Source organism: Ammodytes marinus (genome assembly GCF_949987685.1).
Source record: "Ammodytes marinus genome assembly, chromosome: 6".
NCBI classification, from domain to species: domain Eukaryota; kingdom Metazoa; phylum Chordata; class Actinopteri; order Uranoscopiformes; family Ammodytidae; genus Ammodytes; species Ammodytes marinus.
Window position 1 is genome coordinate 10,939,304 of NC_137235.1, and position 22,667 is coordinate 10,961,970.

General features: G+C 40.8%; 1 protein-coding gene across 1 annotated transcript in view; it reads left to right on the forward strand.

Annotated features, from left to right (window-relative positions):
* The first annotated feature begins 3,435 nt into the window (after nt 1-3,435).
* The window catches only part of bnc2 (basonuclin zinc finger protein 2), a 176,016-nt gene continuing 156,784 nt past the window's right edge, over nt 3,436-22,667 (forward strand). The window contains exon 1 of the mRNA XM_080029620.1: nt 3,436-3,724. Within this exon, the coding sequence (XP_079885746.1) occupies nt 3,722-3,724 (3 nt within the window). The 5' untranslated portion in view covers nt 3,436-3,721. The remainder of the gene's footprint in view (nt 3,725-22,667) is intronic.

Consider the following 22,667-nt stretch of genomic DNA (forward strand, 5'->3'; position numbering starts at 1 on the left):
AAATTCCTCTATAGGGTTCTTGCGATGGTCAAACTGACCTTTCCCGGACCCTTTCTCTGCTTTAGTGAGAGGAACTTAATGAACAGGAGGACCTCTGTGGATTTGATGGATCCATGAGTGCGCTGCAGCAGCTGATGGCGGTCCCAGGAGGTGCAACACTTCAGGAGCAGGTTCAATAGCTCATTATCAGTGGTCCCGCTGGATAATTAGTGAACAGTGGGATCCTGTCACAGGGACAAATAAACATATAGTCTTTTCCCCCCGTCTAGCTGCCTCTACTGGTTACTGGGATTTTCTTAGGCTGGCACAGATATACACCTTTCACAGCCAGCACTTTTTTTTTAGTTGACTATTTATTAATGAACATATTGTTAATGATGATGATGATGTAAATGACATCAAACGTAACTTTTGTCTTTTCTCGTTGCTGATCCACCGACATACGCAGATAAGAGAATGAATCTGCAATGAGGAAAATGTCGCTTGGTAACTCACTCTAGTAGTTCCATGATCTGTTTGATTTACAAATGAAAAGCAGTCATTACTTAAATCAGTTTTTTTTTTTACTCAAATGTACTTTTTTTTCCCAAAATAATCCAAAAGTTACATTCATGAGTTATGTGTCATTTTGAGGTCAAAAGCTAAATTCATGCCAGCATTAAACACCTTCTCGGACGTGCCTGCACACAGACATCAGAGTGGCAGCACCTTGCACACAAAACATTGTCTTAATGTTTCAGAGCTGACTGGGTCAGTGCAGTCATGTTAACGAGGTTACCAAATGGGCCCCTGCAACCCTGTCCCCCAGATATTACATCTATATACTTTTGATAAATGTACATACAATTATATTTGCATATACCTGTATATTTTGGGGGAAACGTTTGATTGGGGGGGGGTGTAAGAAGCGTATAGCATTTCTCTACAGTAAGCAGGTCACATGTCTATGGCTGTGTTGTGTTGTGGGAATAAAATCCACCATGGATTGTTTTGGATCTATGATAATATCATAGATCCAAAACAATCCATGGTGGATTTTATTCTATTATTATTATTATTTAGAGAAACTGGGTTTTGCATTCTATGACCTGGGTATGGTTGGGGTTAGGCCTAAACCTTTTCGCCCATGGTTCAGTAAAGATCATGGTTTCCGGTAAATGTTAGCATTGTGTCTCTTGCTTTAACTTAGTGTTGATTTTTTTTCAGTCCACACCAGGATATAACCCATAACCTAAACATCTGTAAGAACCTTTAAATAAAACTAGGGAACATAAATCATGCACTAGTTGCTTTGAACAGAGTCGGAAAAACAATTAAACTCCTTACAAATTTGATTTACACACGTTTTGTGTGAACGATTTGGGACTTGGTATATATAGCCTACATCTATTAAAAACGTTTCCTAATTTTGCTATGTGTAAATTTAGTTTATTGGAGACAGGATTCACATATAACAAGTACTACTGATTCTGAGCTTGGACCCATACTGTACCTTTATCAGAACATTAGCAAGTCATTCCTAAATTAAATTCTTGCTTCAACTCTAATCAGCTAATGGGATGATTGGACCGGCCAATTGGGACCCGCCCAGCAATACTAAAGCACAACTGCTGCTGAAACAAGCGCAAACTACAGATATAAAAGCTGAAAATAGAGTGTGTCTGTCCACACAAATCCACTATCATAATCTATTATCATACAATCTTGTGTTAGTCATAGCAGAGATTTCCCATCTGATTGTTTGGCAACATGCTAACAAAGAAAAAAAAAGGTCACGTTTTGCTTTAATGTGCAGTTTGTCACATTACTCATCCGCAGCTCCCATGATGTCTATATGGTTAATTAAGAGAAAAACACTTCCACAGTCAAATTAAAGCAGCATCAAAGCATTTGAAGTCAACACGTACGTAACATATGCAAAAACACCTAATATTATTATTTTTGCAATGTGTGTCTGTGTTGAGAGAGAGAGAGAGAGAGAGAGAGGGGGGGGGGGTCCTTTAAAGGTTTTTTGTTTTGTTGTTCACATAAGTATGTAATATCTTATTTAATTAGCAAACTAAGCCCTCTGACAAACAGGCATATGGTCCTCGCTCTCCCATGGCCTTGGCCCAGCAATGAATATGCATATCCTGGGACCTCAGTAGCTTGTTACCCTGGATTGAATTCTACACAAGCCTAATCCCTGATCTATTATTTACCCCTTGACCAAACATGCAAGTGGGGCTTCCAGACGCTTGACTTGATAGAAATGACTGCCATGGGACTGCGCTGCCTCTCTCACCCAAGTGGAGAGGAGCCATGGCTGAGGCAGGCAGTCACTCCGAGGAGAGCTTCATGTCTGTCTCTCTCTCTCTCCTTCTGTAGCCTACTACACACACACGCGCGCGCGCGCATATCACACCACTCCCACCTTCAACTCTTCACTCTTGAGATGTCTCAGTCAAATGTTGAGTAAATTCTCGCAAAAAAACAAGTGCACGATGAAACTTTAATGAGCGCGCCCACTTCAGATAGACCCAAGGGACACAACTTCCGAAAGCAGTGTCACATCCCCGCAGTACACAAAAGAAACCATAAACCAATTCCAACTACCTGAAGAAACACGTGTGCGTGTGTGCACGCACTGAGGGGGGGAAAACAAGTGAAAGTTTGCTTAATGCAGCGAGTAACGTCCCCAGCAGGCAACAGTGTTTAAAAAGATTTTAGCTAATTAAAAATCATTCCTGTTTATTTTGTATTCGGCCGATTTATTAGCAACATTAGATTAGATTAATCAATAATAATGGCACGGGTGATATTGTTTAAAATAACAAATTATTTTCACAAAAATGTATCTGCACTACAGAGAAAAAAATAAATTTTTTATTGCCGCTTTCCATCACTAAATCTGTTATGCGCGTCTCTTTTGCCGATTTCTCGAGTTGGGACTGAAGAGTTTCGGGGACATTTTTTGTCGCACAAAGATGTGACTCTCCCCCCTGAAACAAACATCGTTAATCATTTCATGTGGACCCACAGTCAGTCACTCAGGTTACAGTCAGTCACACACGGCGTGTAAAAACACGGGTCTGAATTCACCCAACGCAACACAACACAGCCCAGCAAAGCAGCAGCCAGCCAGCCAGCCACCTTCCCTCCAGCCCCGGACCGTCCGTAGCTCTCCTCGGCGCACTGCGCTGACTCTGCAGAAGGAAACCATCGGGGGAGTGTGTGTGTAGGAAGGCGTTTTTTTTTCTTCATTTTTTTTTGAGTGTGGCGTTTTACTCAAGGTAGGACAAGCAGTTACAACACAGCTCCTGGTTGTCCCGCCATCCCCTACCACTGTCTTCTTCGGCTCCTTCAGTTAAACGCTTCGTGTAAAAAGAAGAGAGGAGGGGGGGACAGAGTGTCGCGGTGGTCGTGCGTTCCTCTCCAACGCGTTTCCCAAACGTCTCAACGGTGTGCGTTTATCTCAGCAAAAGACGCCCGGGCACAGACAGTTTTATACAGTGACTCTATTTGTTTTCTCGTGTTGTAGCCTATACCTAAAACTGTGTAATTAAACGGCGTTGATAAGTTTGTGAAGGGGAGACACCGACCGCGAACCAACTCAGACGGCGCGCGGTTCCTGAAGAGGAGAAAGTTCCCCCACTTGAGGGCGAAATCAGACTTTTTTGAGGGACGCCAAGTTTGAAAAGTGCCAGAAGCTCCCGGGGTCTGTCAGATACAACATGCAGCAATGGTAAATATGATTTTTTTTTCTTCTCCCCGCGCTTATGTTTCTCAGAGTAAACACACCGCTAGAATAAATTATGGACATGCTGAACTTTGCCGCTGTCAACTGAACTCATCAGAGCGGACCCAAAGTTAGCAAAGTCTATGAGTAATGTTCGACTCTTTTTCTTTCAATTGAGGATAGTTCCCACACTTGCTTTTCATTCATGACTCATCGGCTAAATGTGTTCACATGTCAGTATCTAAAATGAATTCATTTCTTCTGCTTGTTTTGACCCTTTTTTCGTCCTCTTCTCTTCCCCTCTTTGTCTTTCAAAAAAGCAATACAATTGGCTAATCACTGTGGCATTTTTCTAAACCCATTGGGTTCATCGTTTTAAAATAACGAGACCTAGATTCTTAATCATTCAATTTAAATTAAGGAACCATAACTTCACTTGATGATGATGTTATAGTTTTCCTAAAAAGTGTGACTCAAGCCTCTGCTCCCCATTGCAGAAATAAAACAAAGTTAACTTAAATTCTAAGGAAAAATTGTAAACAGATATATTAGTTTTAATTTTTTTTGATCACTTTAATTGTTACTGTAAGATTGATATCCTACGCCTCCTTATACCACCTGTAGATTTGAGGCCTTCATAACAAACTCACACAACCAAATAAATTCCACAACTCAACACAATTCAGTGCAAAGTATTCAGATAGCCAACACATAAAAAAGGCTGATACAAATGGCTTATGGCTCTTTACTTAAATGAAAGTCAACTCATTTTTTTCAGGCCTAGAATCTCTGTGCTGAAAGTCCTGCTTTGCCTTGCTGCAGAGTCCCTTCTCATAGCACATGCTACTTCTCTGCAACATTTTAATGATTTCTTGAACTCTACACTGTCTTGTTACTGTTGTTTTTATTTGGTCTGTTAGTGGAAGTCTTCTCCACAATTGGTCTTATACAGGAAAACAGATGTCAACGTGAACAAAAGCTTTTTCGCAATTGAAATTGTTGCACAACAGTGTAATCTGAGGATTCCTTTGCAAAATACACTTGCCCTCTAGTGTCAGTTTATGCGTCCCTGTGCTCCCGTACCTTTAAGGGAAAAACTCACAGATCCAACCTGTGACAGAGAAACACAAGCAGCAGAAGTAACATAAGGCATTCCGTGTGTCAGACATTGGAGCGAGGACATATCTGAATGCTTGAGGAGACAGGGGAGAAGGAGGGAGAGAGGGATAGGAAAAGAAAAACAGTGATCGAGAGAGAGAGATAGATGGAGATGAATGGCCCTCACTTTAAAGCAACACACACAGAACAAAAATAACAGTGAGATTTGCGTGAGATTAATGTCTTGCACAGTATTTGGGCCTGGTCTGAGTGTTTGTGTGACATGTCAGGGACTTTTCATGAGCCTGAGCTGGTGTGTGGTGCTACAGTGAAGAATGCAAGACTGAAGAATTGACATTTCTGGAGTGCCATTTCATTACAGTATGTGCAAAGTACTTTTCTCCCTGCTAAACCAGTCAGGGATCTTTTATCATTCTGATGTCTCATTTTCAGCACCAGTCACACAAGTTAGAATGTCCGTAATGCTTTATGTTTTTGTCTGATAATTGCACACTGGTTACATTCGCATAGAGTTATTTGCAGAGAATATGTGCTGGTGTGTTGTTGCGGAAAAATACATGAACCAACCTATATAGTACTGTATCTATTGAGAAAAACAACAAAAAAGGTTGGACTGTTTTTATATATATACAAAAAAAACTCAGTGTAAAATAATGGAGGAATATGCAGAGGTAAATGTCCTCGTTACGATGCACCGGTTCAGCGCTGCTATACGTAAGGTTAAAAGAAAAAAAAGTTCAAGTTGTCAGCGAGGGCTGCAGCTATAGGTCGTGATTCCTCTGGGTCTGTGGGAATCAAGAGAGGGGAAGAGTGTGTGAGCCACTGGTTAGTCGGTTCAATAATCTGCTGGACAGGTAGGTCTGTGACGCCCCCCTTAGAGAGGCTGCTAATGAAGAGAAAGGCTGCTTAGTGGTGCTCTGCTCTGACCCCACCAACCCTCCCCTGTCCCCCCTGCTGGCTTCCTCTGATTACTGCTCACATCCACAACTCTTTCCCTCCTATCTCCTCTCCTCTCCTCTCCACTCGCTAGTACTCCATCCTCTCTTATTTGCCCTGGTTTTCTTATATACTTTCTCACTTGCCGCCTCTTTAATGTGAAAAGAATGGGTGCTAAAGGGCAGTGTGAAGGATCTTTTCATAACCCATTTGGTACATTCACACATTTTCTCCTTCCGACTTCCTGAACTTGTTTTTTTTTTCATACGTGTGCTTGCTTATGTTTTTTACATTATATGTGATTAACTTTGGGAGATAATCACTACTTGACCCTCGTGTTCCTACCCATTTGCTGTGCAGTCTTAGTTATGGCAAGGCTGCACTCTAATGTTAACATACTTTCACTAATAGGAAATAGGTTTTTTGGCCAAGTTGAGGGAGCAGTTTTCCTATCTCTCCAAAAGATACACATCAGTGTGTCTGTGATGCTTCAAGAACATCAAAGCAGAATTCTGGCAGTTAAAATGTATTTTATCCAGGAGTGGGTCATTGGTTTACAGATAGGAATCCGCTCCTCTCTGTCCATCCTAAAGCCCATTAATCTCTTGAGTGACTGATAGTGTGTCTTGGCAGTGACAGTAAAGGTAATATTATGAGAGGGGGGAGTGGGGTCATATACCTAGTGGTGGCCTGAGATGAAAATCTTTGAACGAGACACTGTAACTTAAGCTGCAGGCTTTAGCGACTAAACAGACACGCTGTGAAGCGTTAAAACAAATTGGATCGTGGGACTTCTAATTTAATAAAGAGGCACAGTGTGAGACGTACTTGATTTAAAACAATATACGTATAGTATACATAATTACATTTTTTTGGACCTCGGCACACAAAGTGAGAAATTAAATCATCACACACTTCCACTCAAGAAAACTCTCTAGTTTCTTCCGAACACATTATGAAATTTGGTCTGTGTTCCTGTGATTCTTAAATTTGAAAAGAAAGGGAAATATATAGCAGAAGGTAATGCATAGCGTTCAGAGCTGTTATGACATGAGCACTTAAGATGTGTTTAGTCTTGTATCTATCACACAGAGTGATATCTTTAATCTGCTAAATGATAGCATTTCCATGGCGCCGAGAAGATACATTAAACTTGGAAATGGCAAGCTGATCAGATTAAAATCAGGCAAAATGTGTTGAAACTATGAGCTGATTCATGTACCTACATGTGTTCAATTTCTTGGGTACATTTTTTTTCTTCTACTGGCTTCATTTCACATGCTAATCCAAACACTCTCATATTCCTTAAAAGAAGGAGTCGAGAAAACTTTGGTCTTGACATGAACACACCCAGTGTGTGCAGAAGCGACACACACACACACACACACACACACACACACACACACACACTCACTCCCTCACTCTTTATTTGTTTAAAGTGAGAAATGATAGAACACATTTTGCACAACTCAGCCCTTCGAAATGCACTCCCGGTGCATTTTTCTGTCCTCCTGGACACACTCATGATTCTTAGATTTTCAGCTGTAATTTGGGGTGGCCTTAATGAATTCTGTCCAGAACTAATTACAGGCAACTGTGTAAAATAAACACTTCAGTGTCACTGGGTGGCAACTGTCCGATCGGTCGGGGAAATTACATCTCACTTGTAATCCATACGTTCTTCAGCCAGGGCCAGGATATAATTCATGTCGACGCTATAGCAATAGCAGAGACGCTGGAGCCATGTAACGAACAGGAGTATAGTTGTAACCAAATGGCTCAGTTGGGAGGTATAGGGTTATGTGGTATAATTTATATTTTATAGCTCCCTCCTGCACGGACTGCACTCCAGAATAAAGTTGTTCGATTTTGTTCCATGAACAGTGAGTGAGAAAACCTGGGATTTCACTTGTGATGGAAACTCCAGACACCACTTTGTTCCTTGCCTTCCTCTCATATACTGTATATAATATATAAATATATATATATATATATATATTGTCTTCTTCTGTTGAGTCTCATTGCTGGCTTTCGGATATAAAGACACCACACTCCTGCTGTTTCTATTCATAGTGTTTTTGTGGAGGCTTGTTTGTTTGACTGTGCACTTTTTATTTATTTTTTTGGGTGTGTGCATCAGTGGCCCAGTGACTCAAAAGGGATGGAAAGATCACCTCGGGCCATACAGAGTGATTTGATTAAAAGATAATAATTTGCCCTAAAGGTGTCTTTTCTCTACCCTGCAAAAAAGCTGGTGGAAGAAATCCGATATGACAAGATAAGTGGTGGCTCATGAAAAATTCCTGAGGACTGAGGCACAGCACGTTGACTTTGGAATTATTGCCCTCACTGTCTAGTTCATATGCTAGAAAACTGTGCCCTGACAATGTTATTTTTTACCCGAATAGCCTTTTAAAATGATTTCTCAGATTCTCAGTACAGATTTCCCTAATTTAAAAACCTACCATGGTACGGTCCAAAGACAGTACAAGGTCTACTCCACACTTCATTCCACACATTTTCTTTTACGGACCACTTTGTCAGTACACCAAAGTACTCTTTAATGGTGTTGTACCACACAGTGTTATTCCATTCAGTTTGATCAAATAGATTTTAATGCCTGTTCAATGAGGGAAATGTCTGCAGTGGTTTGTAAGGGCCTTAACTGTGGTTTTGAATGTTGTATTTTACACAGACTGCGTGCCCTCACTAGGGTCTATAGGCTTGGGCTTTTACCCAATCAGGATAAGCCCAATAAACGTCTTTACCTCAGTACTGGTTGCTAAGGCTGTCGTATTGCAGTCTATTTTCTTTCAGCATCTGAAAAGCAAAGTGAGGTGATTACCTGCGATTAGGCATGATGCAGTCCTCCCCTTCCTACCCTTGTGACAGTAGGTGATACATACCTGGTAGATATGTAGACAATGATGCTTGATGACTTTGACCAACATGTCGGGTATATCCTTGAAAACACTCACCACTCAGAGTATGCTTTGACGTCTCCCATCGCTGGACTGCCAATAGGAGATGTACAGTATATATGGGAAGTCTTGTGGACACTTTTTTCCTTTCTTTCACTTCCACTTGGGACCATTTCTGAATCCGATTTCAAAGAAGACATGGGACCTAATTTGGTCCAGGTGGTAAATACCACCATGCTACTTCACCCTGATTCTGAAATTCTTTATATCCGTGATAATTGTAGCTGGTGTGGTGACCATTGGCCTACCTGTGAGTGCCTTATATAAGCAGCCATAGGTAGGGAGTTTTTTGTTCCTTAGTTTATAAGCCTTGCCGTCTCCCTCCCACTCCTGTTTGAAAGAGAGTCACAACTGTGACATGTTGTAACGTTGTTGATCGTGCAGAGGTGGAGCCCTCAGAACATGTTACAATGTGTCACAGTGAGTTTCAGCTCATAGAGCCCATTATTCTGCCTTAAGGAAACGGCTCACACTGTTTGAGGTTGATTTTCTATCTTTCATTTAATAGTCACATAGGTATAATTATGAAATTTTAAACTATAGATACGTTTTTTAATTCAAGTGAACATTGTTAAAGTTTAGATTTTAACATTGCATTCATGTTGTGATGTCTTATCACTTGAAATTGTTAACTAAAGACAGTTTATTTATTCTTAAATATCTCAAATATTTGGTTTTATCATTTTGCAGCACCTCCTTTGATGACACAACATAAATCTAGGTAGCTGCACGTGTAACAGCAGTTATACTGCAATGGTATTTTGTGGTTGTGCAGTATTAGGTCCTCCATCGTAATGGGATTTTATAACTATTGTGGTTCAGTGGTTTGGTAATTTAACCCTACCAGGTACAAGTGGTTGGCTGTTGGGAAGAGAATGTGATCAAGTTAAAGCACTGATGAACTCTAACATCTGTATGTAGCAGGGGAGCCTGTCTGTTGCAGGGTCAAAGAGGACAATACACATTTCTCCTCGTCCACATAGTACATACTACTGGCCAAATTTTAAAGCTCCTGTTATTCTAAATAATTTGTGGACCTCTGATGATAGACAGAGCAGTTGTAAAAAATGCTGCCCCTTTTTTATTTGTGTGAATGTTTTTTGTCTAAATGTTCAGAGAATTCAAACTTCACAAAAAAGCTTATTGACCATACAATATTAAACAGGTCTTCAAAACATTTCAATACAATCACAGTTTTGAGTGTCTGACCAGTTCCATCATTTTCTTTCTTTCGCAGTACAAATGCAGTAGTCAGCTGTCTAGCCCACATCTGGCTCTTTTTTGAGCTTTCAGTTTGGGGAGTTAGTATTTGAGCATGGGTAACATTAGTCTGCGTGTTCATGTCAGTATGTGGTAGCCAATGTGTGTAAATCCCATACATGTAGGGCCAAGAGGGAGCATTAGTCACCTTGGCTTTTCGAGACTTTACTTATGCCAGGTTCAATCTGACTGTAGTTCTCAACCTGAATATATTGATAATGTTTCAGGCACAGTTGTAACCTTGTGGGCTGCTGAATGTATAATCTAGCCTCCATTCCCCAGTCTCATTGCAAGAGTTTGGACTCTTTATCCTTGTATGAACTATGTCATTGATTTCGGATATTACTTTTTCAAAAGTCAGTGAAGGATTCCAGTGCATTGTGTATGCGTCCAATTATGTTGTGAGCATTTTCAAACATTCATGTGCTCAGTAGAACGCCCGGGTTCTTATGTCGAATAAACTATCCCCCAAAACCAGTATCAGTCATTTCAGAAAATACCCCATGTGAGAAAGTGAGAAACCCAAACTCTGTTGGAATTAAAAGAGCAAGTTTTTGTTGTTTTATTAGACATCGTCAGCAGAATGCAACGTTTCCATTTGTAGCTTCCGGTTTAACATGGGTTACTTTAAAACCATGAGAAAACCAAAAGCCACGATGTAAGTACCCATTTAAAACCGAACCATGCTTTTCCCCTAATCCTTACCAAGTTGTGGTTGTGTGTGCCTGAACCTAACCAAACCTTTACCAGACTGTGGCCACACATCATACTGCTGATTTCAGCATCAGATCATTAAAAAGCGTGTGTGTTGTTTTATTGATATAAAAATTGGGTCTTCGTTATGTATTAGTTGGTCAAACTTCACACACTAGAGGTAAGGAGGTCAGCCTTTTAAGCATATTAAACAGTAGAAGCTAAGTAACCATGGCCACCACACATCTGCTACCACTCAAGACAGTGAGCATCTACATTCGTATTGTTTGCAGTGGGTCTTGACCTCATGGTTTGGCAGGAACATACGGATTAACTGTGTAGCACTGATTTAATGCCGTCTAAAAGAAACTTCCTCCTTCAGTCTGATGCAACATATTAAACCTGACTGTGTGACATTTAAATACTTAACGCCCGATCGCTCTGTCAATCTACCTCAGCCTCCATGGGAGATGCAGTTTTAATTGACAATGCTCCATCTTTGGAGTTGTACTTTTGAGTTAATTATTTTGATACCTTTTTGAATTTTTTTTTACATTCTTATTTTGTTTTGTTTTCAATGTCACTGAATTTGAGAGCTTCTCAGTGTCGGTGTACTCTGTGCAATGACAATAAGGAGATTCTGATTCTGACTGTGCCTACTCCATGATTGTTAGGGATGAAGTCGATATTTACAGTGATGATAATCACAGTAATTAGGCAGTCTAGGGACTTTGTGAGTCTTAGTTCACTTTTCCTGTTTGAGAGAAAGTGAATGCTCAAAAACCCTCTGTGTGTGTTTGCTTGTGTGTTTGTATGTGTGTGTGTGTGTGCGTGCGTGTGTCCCGGCATGCTTATGATGGCATCAGTGTGTGTTTTCACATGTGTTTGTCTGCCGTGCGTGTTTTTGGAGCTGAGGGTTAATCTGCTGACAGGTAGTGTGTCAGGAGGGAGGGGGGACAGTGGCGCTTTTGAGAAGACACAAGAGACGTGTCTCAGAGAGAGAGGGCGAGAGAGAGAGGGCCTCTTTCATGTGACTCTGCATTCCACCAAGGCACAGGCAGGGAGAGGCACAAGACGAGACATGCGTCCCCCCCCTCGTCACTCCTTCCTCCTCCTCCCCTCCTGTCTGCCAGTGACCTTAACATTTATCAAAGAACCCCATGCTGGAATTCCTTCTTCAGCATCTGTGTCCTGGTGGGAGAGTCAGACACACACATATACAGTACATGACACAGACAGACATAAAATGTTACACACACACACACACACACACACACACACACACACACACACACACACACACACACACACACACACACACTGTCGCAGACCAATCTGTTTTAAATATCATGACGCTGTGCAGGGGCTGTCCTTGTTGTTCTCCCCCGAGCTGAGGAGGCAGGCCTCCAGAAACACTCACACACAGAGACACGGCCGCATGCTTGCACACACATTCTCTCGTCCTTCTTGTTTCTTTATTGTACCTCCTGTCACTTTGTCCTATTCATTTAACCTTTCATTAGAGCCAGCAGACAGCCCTGTGTGTGTCTGCACAGCTTCAGGAACAATGCCAAAAAAGCCCCACTGTCACAGTTATTAGATTCCTCTGGCCCCCGTTTACCCCGGCAACTCAATATTGAGAGAGGGAGAGTGAAAGAGGGGGAGGCGGGATGAGGGAGAAAAGAGGTTAAGAGAGGAAAAAGGGGGTCCATGGTTGACGCTGCCACCCAACACCTACGGTGAAGGATCCTCTTGTCTTGTCAAGGACATATGCCACATGTTGATATTAGACAGATCTCAGATGGAGCAAGGAAGGGAATGTTAGTCACCATGGAATACACAGAGAGAGAGACAGAGAGGAAGAGAGGACAGGCGTCCTGTGACTGTCTTGTGCTGTGGCAAGCAGCAGGCCTGGAGGAGTTAGGATGAAAACACAAACACTTTGTGGAGGAATTCTGTTTTAATGGGCAGCCAAGAGGCTAGTCTGGTCCCCAAGGAAGGACAGGTCAGCGCCCACTCCTTCTCCCTCCCTTATTCCTTCTCTGACTGTGTCTCTATCTCCTTTCTCCTTCTCGCCATGTGAAGAGAATTAGAGTTTTATGACTTTTGTATGTGTTTGCTGCTGACTGAGCTCTAAATTGACGGTCAAATATTATTTTCTGATCCGATGCATGGTAAAGGGTTACATCCCATATTATTTGATTCATTCCACAACTCGATCACTCAGAATATCATTTAAGGCCAACATATAATGAAGATTAAATATGTCTTGGTAAACCATGACATCATTCATTCACTATTCCTTTTAAAAGACATAGTCAATAGTGTGCTGTATAGCTGACCCTAGTTTAAAGCTATTGTATTGTCATATTCGCAACAATGACTTAAGCAGTCCTTGGCAATGGAATTCTTGCTTCTCAGGCTCTCTCAACAATGCTTGAAAAATATTTAAAGAAAATCATGCAGGTAGAAAAAAAGAATCGAAGACATGAGACATAACGGTGCAATGTCAAAATAAAGGAATAAAATGTAATTTATGTGAAATTGAATAGAACAGATTAAAGCAAGACAAATAGCCAAACCCTGTCCTGGAAACTACATTTAATACTTAACTGTTTTCCCATTTACGTTGTGGGAGCACATGTAGTCTCTGTCTGGACGAGGTTCAGAGGCTTGGTTTTTCTTTCTGAGTGAATGAGAAGCGCTGCATTGCAGGGTAGATGAAACTGATTTTTTTTTTCTGGTAAGTTTAGGCAGCAAGAACACTGATTCGGTTAAATATTGATACTTGTGCTTCAAATCAATGTGCAGTTTTTCTGTATTAAAACAGAACAAGGATATTTCCATAACTTTAACCAAGTGTTGCTAGTGTCTAAACATAATATAAAAAAGTTGAATGATGCTGTAGTGACTACATTTTAGATTGCAACATCGGTTATTTTATGTGATTCAATCGACAATTTTAAAATTTGACAGATAATAACCTAGTTAAGTTAAGTTACTTTATAAGTCAATGGTTACACTGACATGTGTCTTTTCGCATATCCCCTCTCAAGTTACCACACTTCGGAGGGATTCAGAGTGCAGAGCATTAACCACACTTGCTCATTATGTTAATAGAAGGCATAAACCTGGCAGCATTGTATATTTCCATAAACACTAATTATTTTTTTTCAAACACAATTTCTAGGAGACAGAATTGGAATAACAAAATGTTATTCTTTTTCACGTCTACTGTTATTTTAACTTATTCTGGTTCAGGTGATTTCTATCATCTAACATCTCAAGCCCCTTCAAATCCACATTTTCTCTTTGCTCTGAGGCAAACAGGGTTGGATGAATTGTATCTAAACTAAACTAAAGTTTATGTGAAATGCACAAAGAGCACAGTGTAGCCCAGTGATGCTTGGTAAAACTGTGTTCAAGTCAGTGCAGCCCAGTCAGCAGACAGCAGACACTGATGCTCCTCCAGTAATACATTAGCTGAAATGAATCAAGGCCTGTAGTGGAAAGGCATTGGTCACTCTGGCAATGAATCGCTCACCTGCCAGTAGAGATTGAGCCAGTCCTCACACACATGAATACACACACACACACACACACACACACACACACACACACACACACACACACACACACACACACACACACACACACACACACACACACACACACACACACACACACACAGTCTGAACCCTGACCATCAGGCAGAAGTCTTGATGAAGTAAATCTCTCACTTGTGTCACCCCTCTGCTCCAAACCCCGCCCCTTAGGCCACCGCTCTCTCTGTGTGGCCGACTCTTTATTATCCTCGCCCTGTCACTTAACTAGAGCGGTGACCATCTCTGTCAACCCCTTTTCCACCCTCCCCTTCTCTCTCTCTCTCTCTCACACTCACTCTCACTCTTTCTCTCTCTCTCTCTCCCTCTCTCTCTCTCTCTGTGTCTCACTGTGCCTGGAGGCTGTCGATCCACCTGTCTGCCCCACATCCCTCTAATTCTCTGATTGGACTCTCTCTTTCCTCTCTCAGGGCTATAATTGATGGTGGTGTTATTGTGTCCATTTCTCTGGGCCCTAAAGCTGTTCCTCCAGGTCAGCACTATACTCTGCCATTTAAGACATGCTGGATATGGGGTGGACATTTTATTATTTATTTATTTTTGTCTTTGTGTATGGGTGTGTGTATGTGTGTGTGCAAATTTGTGAGAGCGCTAAAACCAGGGTTACCCTTTTGATTTGAATGTTTAATCTATCAAAGTGCGCCTGATTGGTTTTTAAAACTGTTCTTGAAAAATTCAACACAATCTTGACTATTGTGTCATTTTGAATAAGGGACCATGTTTCCTCAGAACTCCCAAGTTCCCTCTCAATTCTATGTTGCCCTTGGCCTCAATAGAAATGCACACAGTGCCTTTTATTATGTTCTTTATTTGGTGATCCTTTCTTGCCATACATTTTCACTGAATTTTTGAACTGTTTGGCAAAGCAATTACGAAGTGGGATGTCAAGGAGTTTTCAAAGTAGCCTGGAGAAAAGAGAATCTCTTAAGAAGTTTTATTTCTAATTCTTTTTTGATTTTCTTACCTGTCACCTACACAACAATCAAGGTCCACCTGCTCACCATGCAGTTGTTTCATTTTTTTGAAGCTATATTGTTGTTGTAGTTGAAAGATGTACAAGGTTAAGTATAACTTCAGCGTGAAGGATTTAGTACCTGCAAAAGCATTCACCTTTGCCCACCTGACTTTTTTTTCTTCCCTTAACTCGTTTTTGTGATATCTTTAGGACTATAGTTCTTCTTTATCTTATCTTACCCTAGACTTCAGTACTTGGTAAAATAACACATATACAGTTGTTTTTATCCTCTAAGTTCATTCTTTCTTTTTTTCTGCCTTTCTTTGTCCCTGTCTATGTCTTCCTCTCCTCCCCTCTCTCACACACTCTAGCCCCCAGTCCCTCCCCAGCATGGGCCTTGTATTTATTACCCTCTAAGTAATCACTTTGCTTTCTCTTTTGATAGACTGTTATTGCTCTAACTAGCCGAGGTCCCTATAGGTATTTGGAGACTTTCCAGTTTTATTAGACAAAGGCCTCATTATTCAAGGCCAGCATTAAGACTACCATTAGATCCATTTGCCCCCTAGTCACATGTATCCAGTTGCAGCCAATTCATATTATAACCCCGGCACACTTAGTATTTACAACACAAACATACTCATTCCCTCTTGTCAAAGTTAAATATAGACGATATTGAGAAAGCGTTGCCACTCTGTGAGAGGCAGCTCGGAAGTTTTCTCTGAAATATGTGTTTCGCATGTTTCATAGATAATGTAGTTAACATCACCGTCTAGTAAGTTGTAACTTTGTAAGTCAAACTATTGTAATACAGCAATGCACAGCAATTATTAAAATGATATAATAATATTTTGGGACTTATTGTGGGAACAGTGTTTAAGCTTTAAGCCTGTGGGTGGGCGTTTTCAATTGCAGCCGTTGTCTGACATTTGAGAGGCGACGTTGCTAGGAGACATGCTGTAGATTAAGTGGGGTGCTACTGACTGGATCATGTCCTAGCCCCTTTTGGCCTACAAGCATTTATACAAACCCTTGATTTTTGGACCATTAAAATTATATTATCAGTTTATAAAAAGTTCCACCCCCTGTGGTGAAATCTAATCTTGGAGTCACTATCACTGCCGAAAAAATAGACCACACCTAAATGACCCTTTTCTCTTTTGATTTAAAAATGTGGACTAAATAAGTTCACTCGTTATAAGTCAAAACCAACACCCAGTTGTACGTTTATTCAAACTAATACAGTATAATTAGATTTCCCTAGTAAACTGACAACTGAATGAACATAGGTTTTTGACTTTAATTTAGGTAGAACTTTACCACATTACAATCTACACAGCACTTTGCAACGTGAAAGCTACCAAACATCCAAGATATGAAAAAAAACCCTAATATTATAGAAGATATATACAGTGGCACAATATCTAAGTAAACGACCCATCGCATAAAAAAAAAATGCAAAGGTCTCTGGTACTCCAGACCATCACTCATAAGCAACCATCAGTGTAGGGCAGTGCTGAACGCATCCTGTGTTCGCTCTTCCGCGGTCCACACAAGTTTACTATTGTGACTTCCTCTTCAGGCAGCCAACACGCCCTCCGCCCGGGGGATCCAAAACATAAACAAACAAGCAAACAAACGCTCTCAACTCGTGGCAGAGAGGCAAAGAGATTTAAGGCGCCCCAGTTTTTGATTCCTTCTATTTTCTTCATTGCAGTTTTTTTTAATTTCTTTGTAGCCACCTGTGTGTCCAATAAGGTGTTCATCCCTCCTAATCGATGGCCCCTTATTGGGTTTCTGGATTTGGACAAATATCTCATCGCTCTCTCCCCTTCAGGCAACATGATCCAAACTAATAAGAAATCTCCTTGGTCTCTCGGGTTGGGTCTACAGATGAAGAAAAAATGATTAGTGCAGGGATAGTATGTATCTGTGACGGAAACCAGATTTTTTCAACAAGTTCCTCCAACTTAAAACTAAAGCTTCTAACAGTGGACATGTGACTTGAGGATGTTGGTCAATTTCCAAACTGCGGCGATTCAATTTTGAATTGTGACTTTTCTTATCTGTTTTGCTTGTCTTTCCTAACTAAGTGTTTTTCAAGCCAACGCTACACTTTCTTTCATGTTCTCCAGCCAAACCGCGCCTGTGCTGCATTGTTGTGTGTATTGTAGAAATATCACACTCGTGTATATCTGTAACCCCTTTTCCACCAACGCGAACCAGGTCTCAGTTCCGGGCTGATGCTAGAGCCAGTTTGCAGCCGGTTCAACTTGGGAACCTATTAACAACCTATTTTCTTTTCCACGGGCTGGAGAACCACGCCATGACGTCACTGTAAACGTCTGTGTACGTCGCCCCTGTCCCGGGTAACGCTAGCGCTAGCTTTGAACACAATATTTTTACATGTGTTGCCTCTGGCTTTGCTTTGTTAACCAAACATGACTTGTCCAGCGTATATGCGCAGCTCGTTGTGGTCACTACGGTCGGGGATTATGTTCTTGTTACGTCTCGTAGTAGTATGTTTTTAAATAGGACAGAGATTGAGTTTGTCTGGTTGGTCACAATAACCCCGCCCCCGGCCCTTGACGTAAGCGGTTTCCAAGTTTAGACTCAGAGTTGATGCCTCTCTGTTTCGCTGTACTTAAGTATATACATTGTCATTTTACTGTACTCTTTTTTTATACTTATGATTTACTTTTTCCAAAATTATTCTCCAGTTTACAATTTACACTTTAAACATTTACACAATATACAATTCATCGCAAGGAGAAATTATAATCTACGTTTTCAACCTGACAAACAGCAACCCATAAAAAGGAAATACAAAGTAGGCTAAATAAATTAAAATAGAAACATAGAACAAAACAACTAAAAAAGATGAGAATAAATACAAAAAAAGAAAAAGAAAATATGTCTATATATAAAATACATAAACAATTATAAAAATTTAAACATTCATATAAAGATCCATACTGATCAGTTATTTACTCACATAGTTGTAGTAGTTGTACATTGTCATTTCACTGTACTCAAGGGGAATTACATTTATAATTTATTTATATAGCCTGAAGTCATGAATTTGCCTTGAAGGGCGATAAGTGTTGATAGCGAGGAGTAGAAGGCAACAGAGCGGTGCTTCAATGTCTTGACATCAAGCAGAGTGACCTGTCTGTGACCTTCAAACAATAGAGTTGGTTAGAGAAGAGTTCCCAATTTTACTTAAATTGTTGTTGTTTTAATGTGGAGGGAGAACAGTCTGAAAACAGACAGCTATGTTTGCTTTTTGTGGCTAATAGACTCAAATGTGTTGTAGCTTTCATCTGCTTCTGAATGTAACCTATTGTAAAAGGCTGGGTAATTGAGATTTTGTTTGTCAAAACTGGTGTGAAGTTCACCTTGGACATGGAAACAGATGGATACAATCCAATTCAATCCAATCTTGTTGAAGGTGTTGCTACATCATGTGTGGTTAAGAAATATGCAAAAACACACGCACGTACCAAACTTGTGGTAAATGTTGGGTACCTCCCTGACTAAATCTCTTTTAACCCCTATTACAGCCACCTGAACTACTGACTGTACATGTCTAAACTCAACCTCTCATCTTCTTTCCAACTCCCAAAACTAAACTCAAGTTTTAACAAAAACATCTCTGTCAGTGTGTTTAAAATGGCTTTTCTCTTGAAGGCTAAATCACACATTTTCTAACATCAAGACTTACATACAGCATAGTAGAACACACGCACACACACACACGTTGCCACACACACATTCACACAAAGACATGCTCTCAAACACGCCATGGGAAATAAAATTAATCTTTAAAAGTGGCTCAATGTGCAAGGAGGGTCATGGTAAAAGAGGGTGAGAATAAAGCATTAATGTGCTACAGTAAGATTACATTTACAATCTGAATCTACATAGATCTACACAATTTATATTTTCTCTGTGTGTACACGGATAAACTGAGTGTGTGAGACACAGTGAGAGAAAAGAGAAAGAGAGAGAGTGGAGGGAGCGAGACTGCCACTTTGGAGTTAAGCTGTCATTACTCTGGCTGGCGCACTCCCTCATAAATACTGATAATGAGATGTTTTCAGCAGCCTAATCATTTGCCTATAGCAGTAGGTAATGTGAGAGGAACACTCTCTTTCCTCTACTTCTGTCTGAAGATGACACTCCAGATTATATTTAGTCATTACCACCGCTACCCTTATAGAGTGGAACAATTAAAAAAAAAAAAAAAAAAAAAAACTTGTACAGCGCCATGGTTAGTGCTAAAGTTTTGCAGATTTTTGAGTGCTCAAAGCAGAGCAAAAAACAGTCCAGGTTATGATGAATATCTCCCTCTTCTACATTTGTTTATAGCCAAAATTCAGTAAGAAAACACATGTTTGTGCTTTAGACCAACCAGGCATGACCTGACATGAAGATAGGATCAGAAACATTCACATGTGTAGCAACTAAGGTTGTGAGGTCAAATATGTGTCATTAGAGTCACATTTTTGGAGGGGCGCTGGAACACAAACCTGTTTTGCTGTATACTAGGTTGGTTAGTTTTTTTTTCGGTTTTCAGCTGTTAACACATTCATTCTTAGTGGCTCTTCAGCTTTCTGTGTGCCGGATGTTATGAGGCCAATGGAGTTTTGTCACATAAGAAATATGTTTAGGGTGACATACCTCGAATATCTGTGTCAAAACATGGTCGCCTATAGGCTGTTTGAGTGTGGGTCTAGAACTTCTCTCTCATTATATCTACCAACAGGTTCACTGTGTGATGTCCTAAAAAGAGTTTGGGAGTTTCCCTCTCCAGGACGGCCACATGAAAAAGGCCTTAGGATCCCCCTCTGGTCTTGCCCCCTGGCTCAGCACGAACTGAGATCTCTGGAGGCATTCCCAGAATAAAATAAACAAGAACATGCCTTTGAAAAGCAGCCATTGACACCACTATATATATATATCTTTCCTATGGGCCATCAGTCTTATGGCTGTTCCCTAAGAAGCTGTATGAAAGCACTGTACAACATGTCATCTTCTAACTGCCTATCTTCCACCGGCCATTAACAAGCATCCTTGATCATTTTAATTGTCCCTCCATGCTGCCGTCGCGCCGACTCCGCAGTGATTGGACAAACACTGGTGTCCCTAGTGACATGAGAGGAATACATTGAGGAGCTATTGTGGTTTTTCCGTGGCCTCGCTGTGTATTGTTTACTGGGTCTGCTTGATTGCCCTCTGTCCAAATAAGAGGGTACAGGCAGGCAGGGCAGGGGTCTTCAGGGACACACTGTGTTGTGGACTGTCCCAACGTGCTAAGAATATTCACTCAACCCATGGCTCTGAGGGGGGAACCCATCCATAGCTCAGTAAACACACACACACACACACAAACACACATAGTGCACCGGGGACCCTATGGCTGTGCATAAATGTTAGGGTTTGTGTGTTTTTGAGAGTGTGTGTGGTAGGGAGGACATGTCTGTCTCTCCACGTCACAGATAATTACCCCCTGTGTGACTTTGCTTTCCACAGTGCGGGGAAATACAGCAGACCCTCCTCATTGACAGTGGCACATACTGCTCCAAAATAAAACCAGACATGCTATTTGAAATGAAATACTATCTAGGTGAGGGCTAAGTTTAAATACATACACATATATACCTCCTGGTTTTGTGTTTGCTTAGCTTCATTGTGTTTGCTTAGCTTCATTTATTAATTGGCTTTGTTCATCATCTCTGACCATGGCTCTGGGTCACATAGCTCATTGCTAGCGGCAGCCATTTCCGTGAAAATAAAAAAATTAGCTGCTTTTCTCTATTGTTATCTTCACCAGCTCTGATTGTTTTTTATCAGTTAATCCCTCTCATAAAACTGATAATTAACCTAATTAGACTCTCTCTGTGTACAACTGCCCCTCATTGGTCAGATAGTGGGAATATTCCAAGAAGCAAGGTTACAACCTCGGAGTTAAAATTCAATAAATGCTAAAAGCTAACGCAGTCGTTCAAGCTTTAAATACTTTCAGTAGATGGAATCCAACCCCCCGCCCCCCCCCCCCCCTCCTTAATCTTCCATGAAGATATTTTCAGAGGGCGCGTTTGTTTTATTGAAGCTTCATGGAATTCATGTTTCATGGTCATGGTTTCCCAAGCAGGTCTTTTCCTCAAGGCTGCCTTGGCAAACCTCGCTAACCAGGAGGGTAACATTAGCAGGTTTTATCAGAGCAATTTTTTCCCAACTTAGAACATGAGAAAAGAAGAGAGATTAAAGCAAGCAAGAACACTTTTGTATTTTACAAAATTCTGCTTTTGCTTTATCAATGTTTTGGTAGTAAGAAATGCAACTGTCTCATCAGTGCCTATCTAGTTTTAAAAGTGTTGGCATATGGATCGATGGTCCCAAAAAAGAGAGTAAGCTAGGTAGGATCCTCTCCCTCCCCTCTTCCAGCAATACGTTTGCAAGACTATGCGGTGAAGAGTTGTCAGTGACTTTCAATTTTAAAGTGGACTATAACTACAGTGACACAATGTCAATGTTTGCCCAAGATTGTAGCTGGGTGTTCAGAGTCCCGACAGATAATATGTCACAGTTTTTCAACATTAAAGAGATCCTATTATACTACTTTTCTGGTCTTCATTTCTTGTTAAAAACTGCTATAGAGCAACCTGACACGAATCACATCACAAAAAACTATGTAGATTTTCGGGACACTCTTCCTCTTACCCTAGCGAGCACAGCAGTCTCTCTCTACACACTGCTTTGAGCTTCTCCGCCCCTCCCCCCCCCTGCTGCAAACCCCACTCCGTTGTGATTGGTTACCTTCCTTCCAGCAGCGGGAAATTTTCAGGAAGCTGGGGGCATGCAGCCGGAGCTTGCCTGAGCAGCAGCATTACCATACATGGAAACATGACAGAAACGACCCGAGTGTGACATCATAGGTCCTCTTTAAGTACCAAATTGTCCTGTTTGTTTAGTTGTTTTCAAACAATAATTATAATATTAAACTTGTTTTCAGTGCCTGTATAGAGATGTATCATGTTCTGTCCCATACAATGGATCATGAGAAATGGCTGTTAAAGGGATAGAGGGCTTAACTATAGCTAACTATTTTTTGTTTATTGTCCTTTAGAATAAAGCTTTAGAGGTATACAGAAAAGATACAGGGTAGTGACACTGATATTTATTCATTTAAAAGATGAATGTATTTTACCAAAAAGGCCTCTTTCCCCTGATGCTGTCATGAGGTGTTGAACTGGCAAAAGCTGAGTGAAACAAGATTTGATTATCGCAGAAATGTGTTAGGCGAATTCAATCTGTCTGTTTGTTTGTGCGTGTAAAAGTTTTGACCCTGTCTCCGAGGGTTGCGGTGACTTGATGTT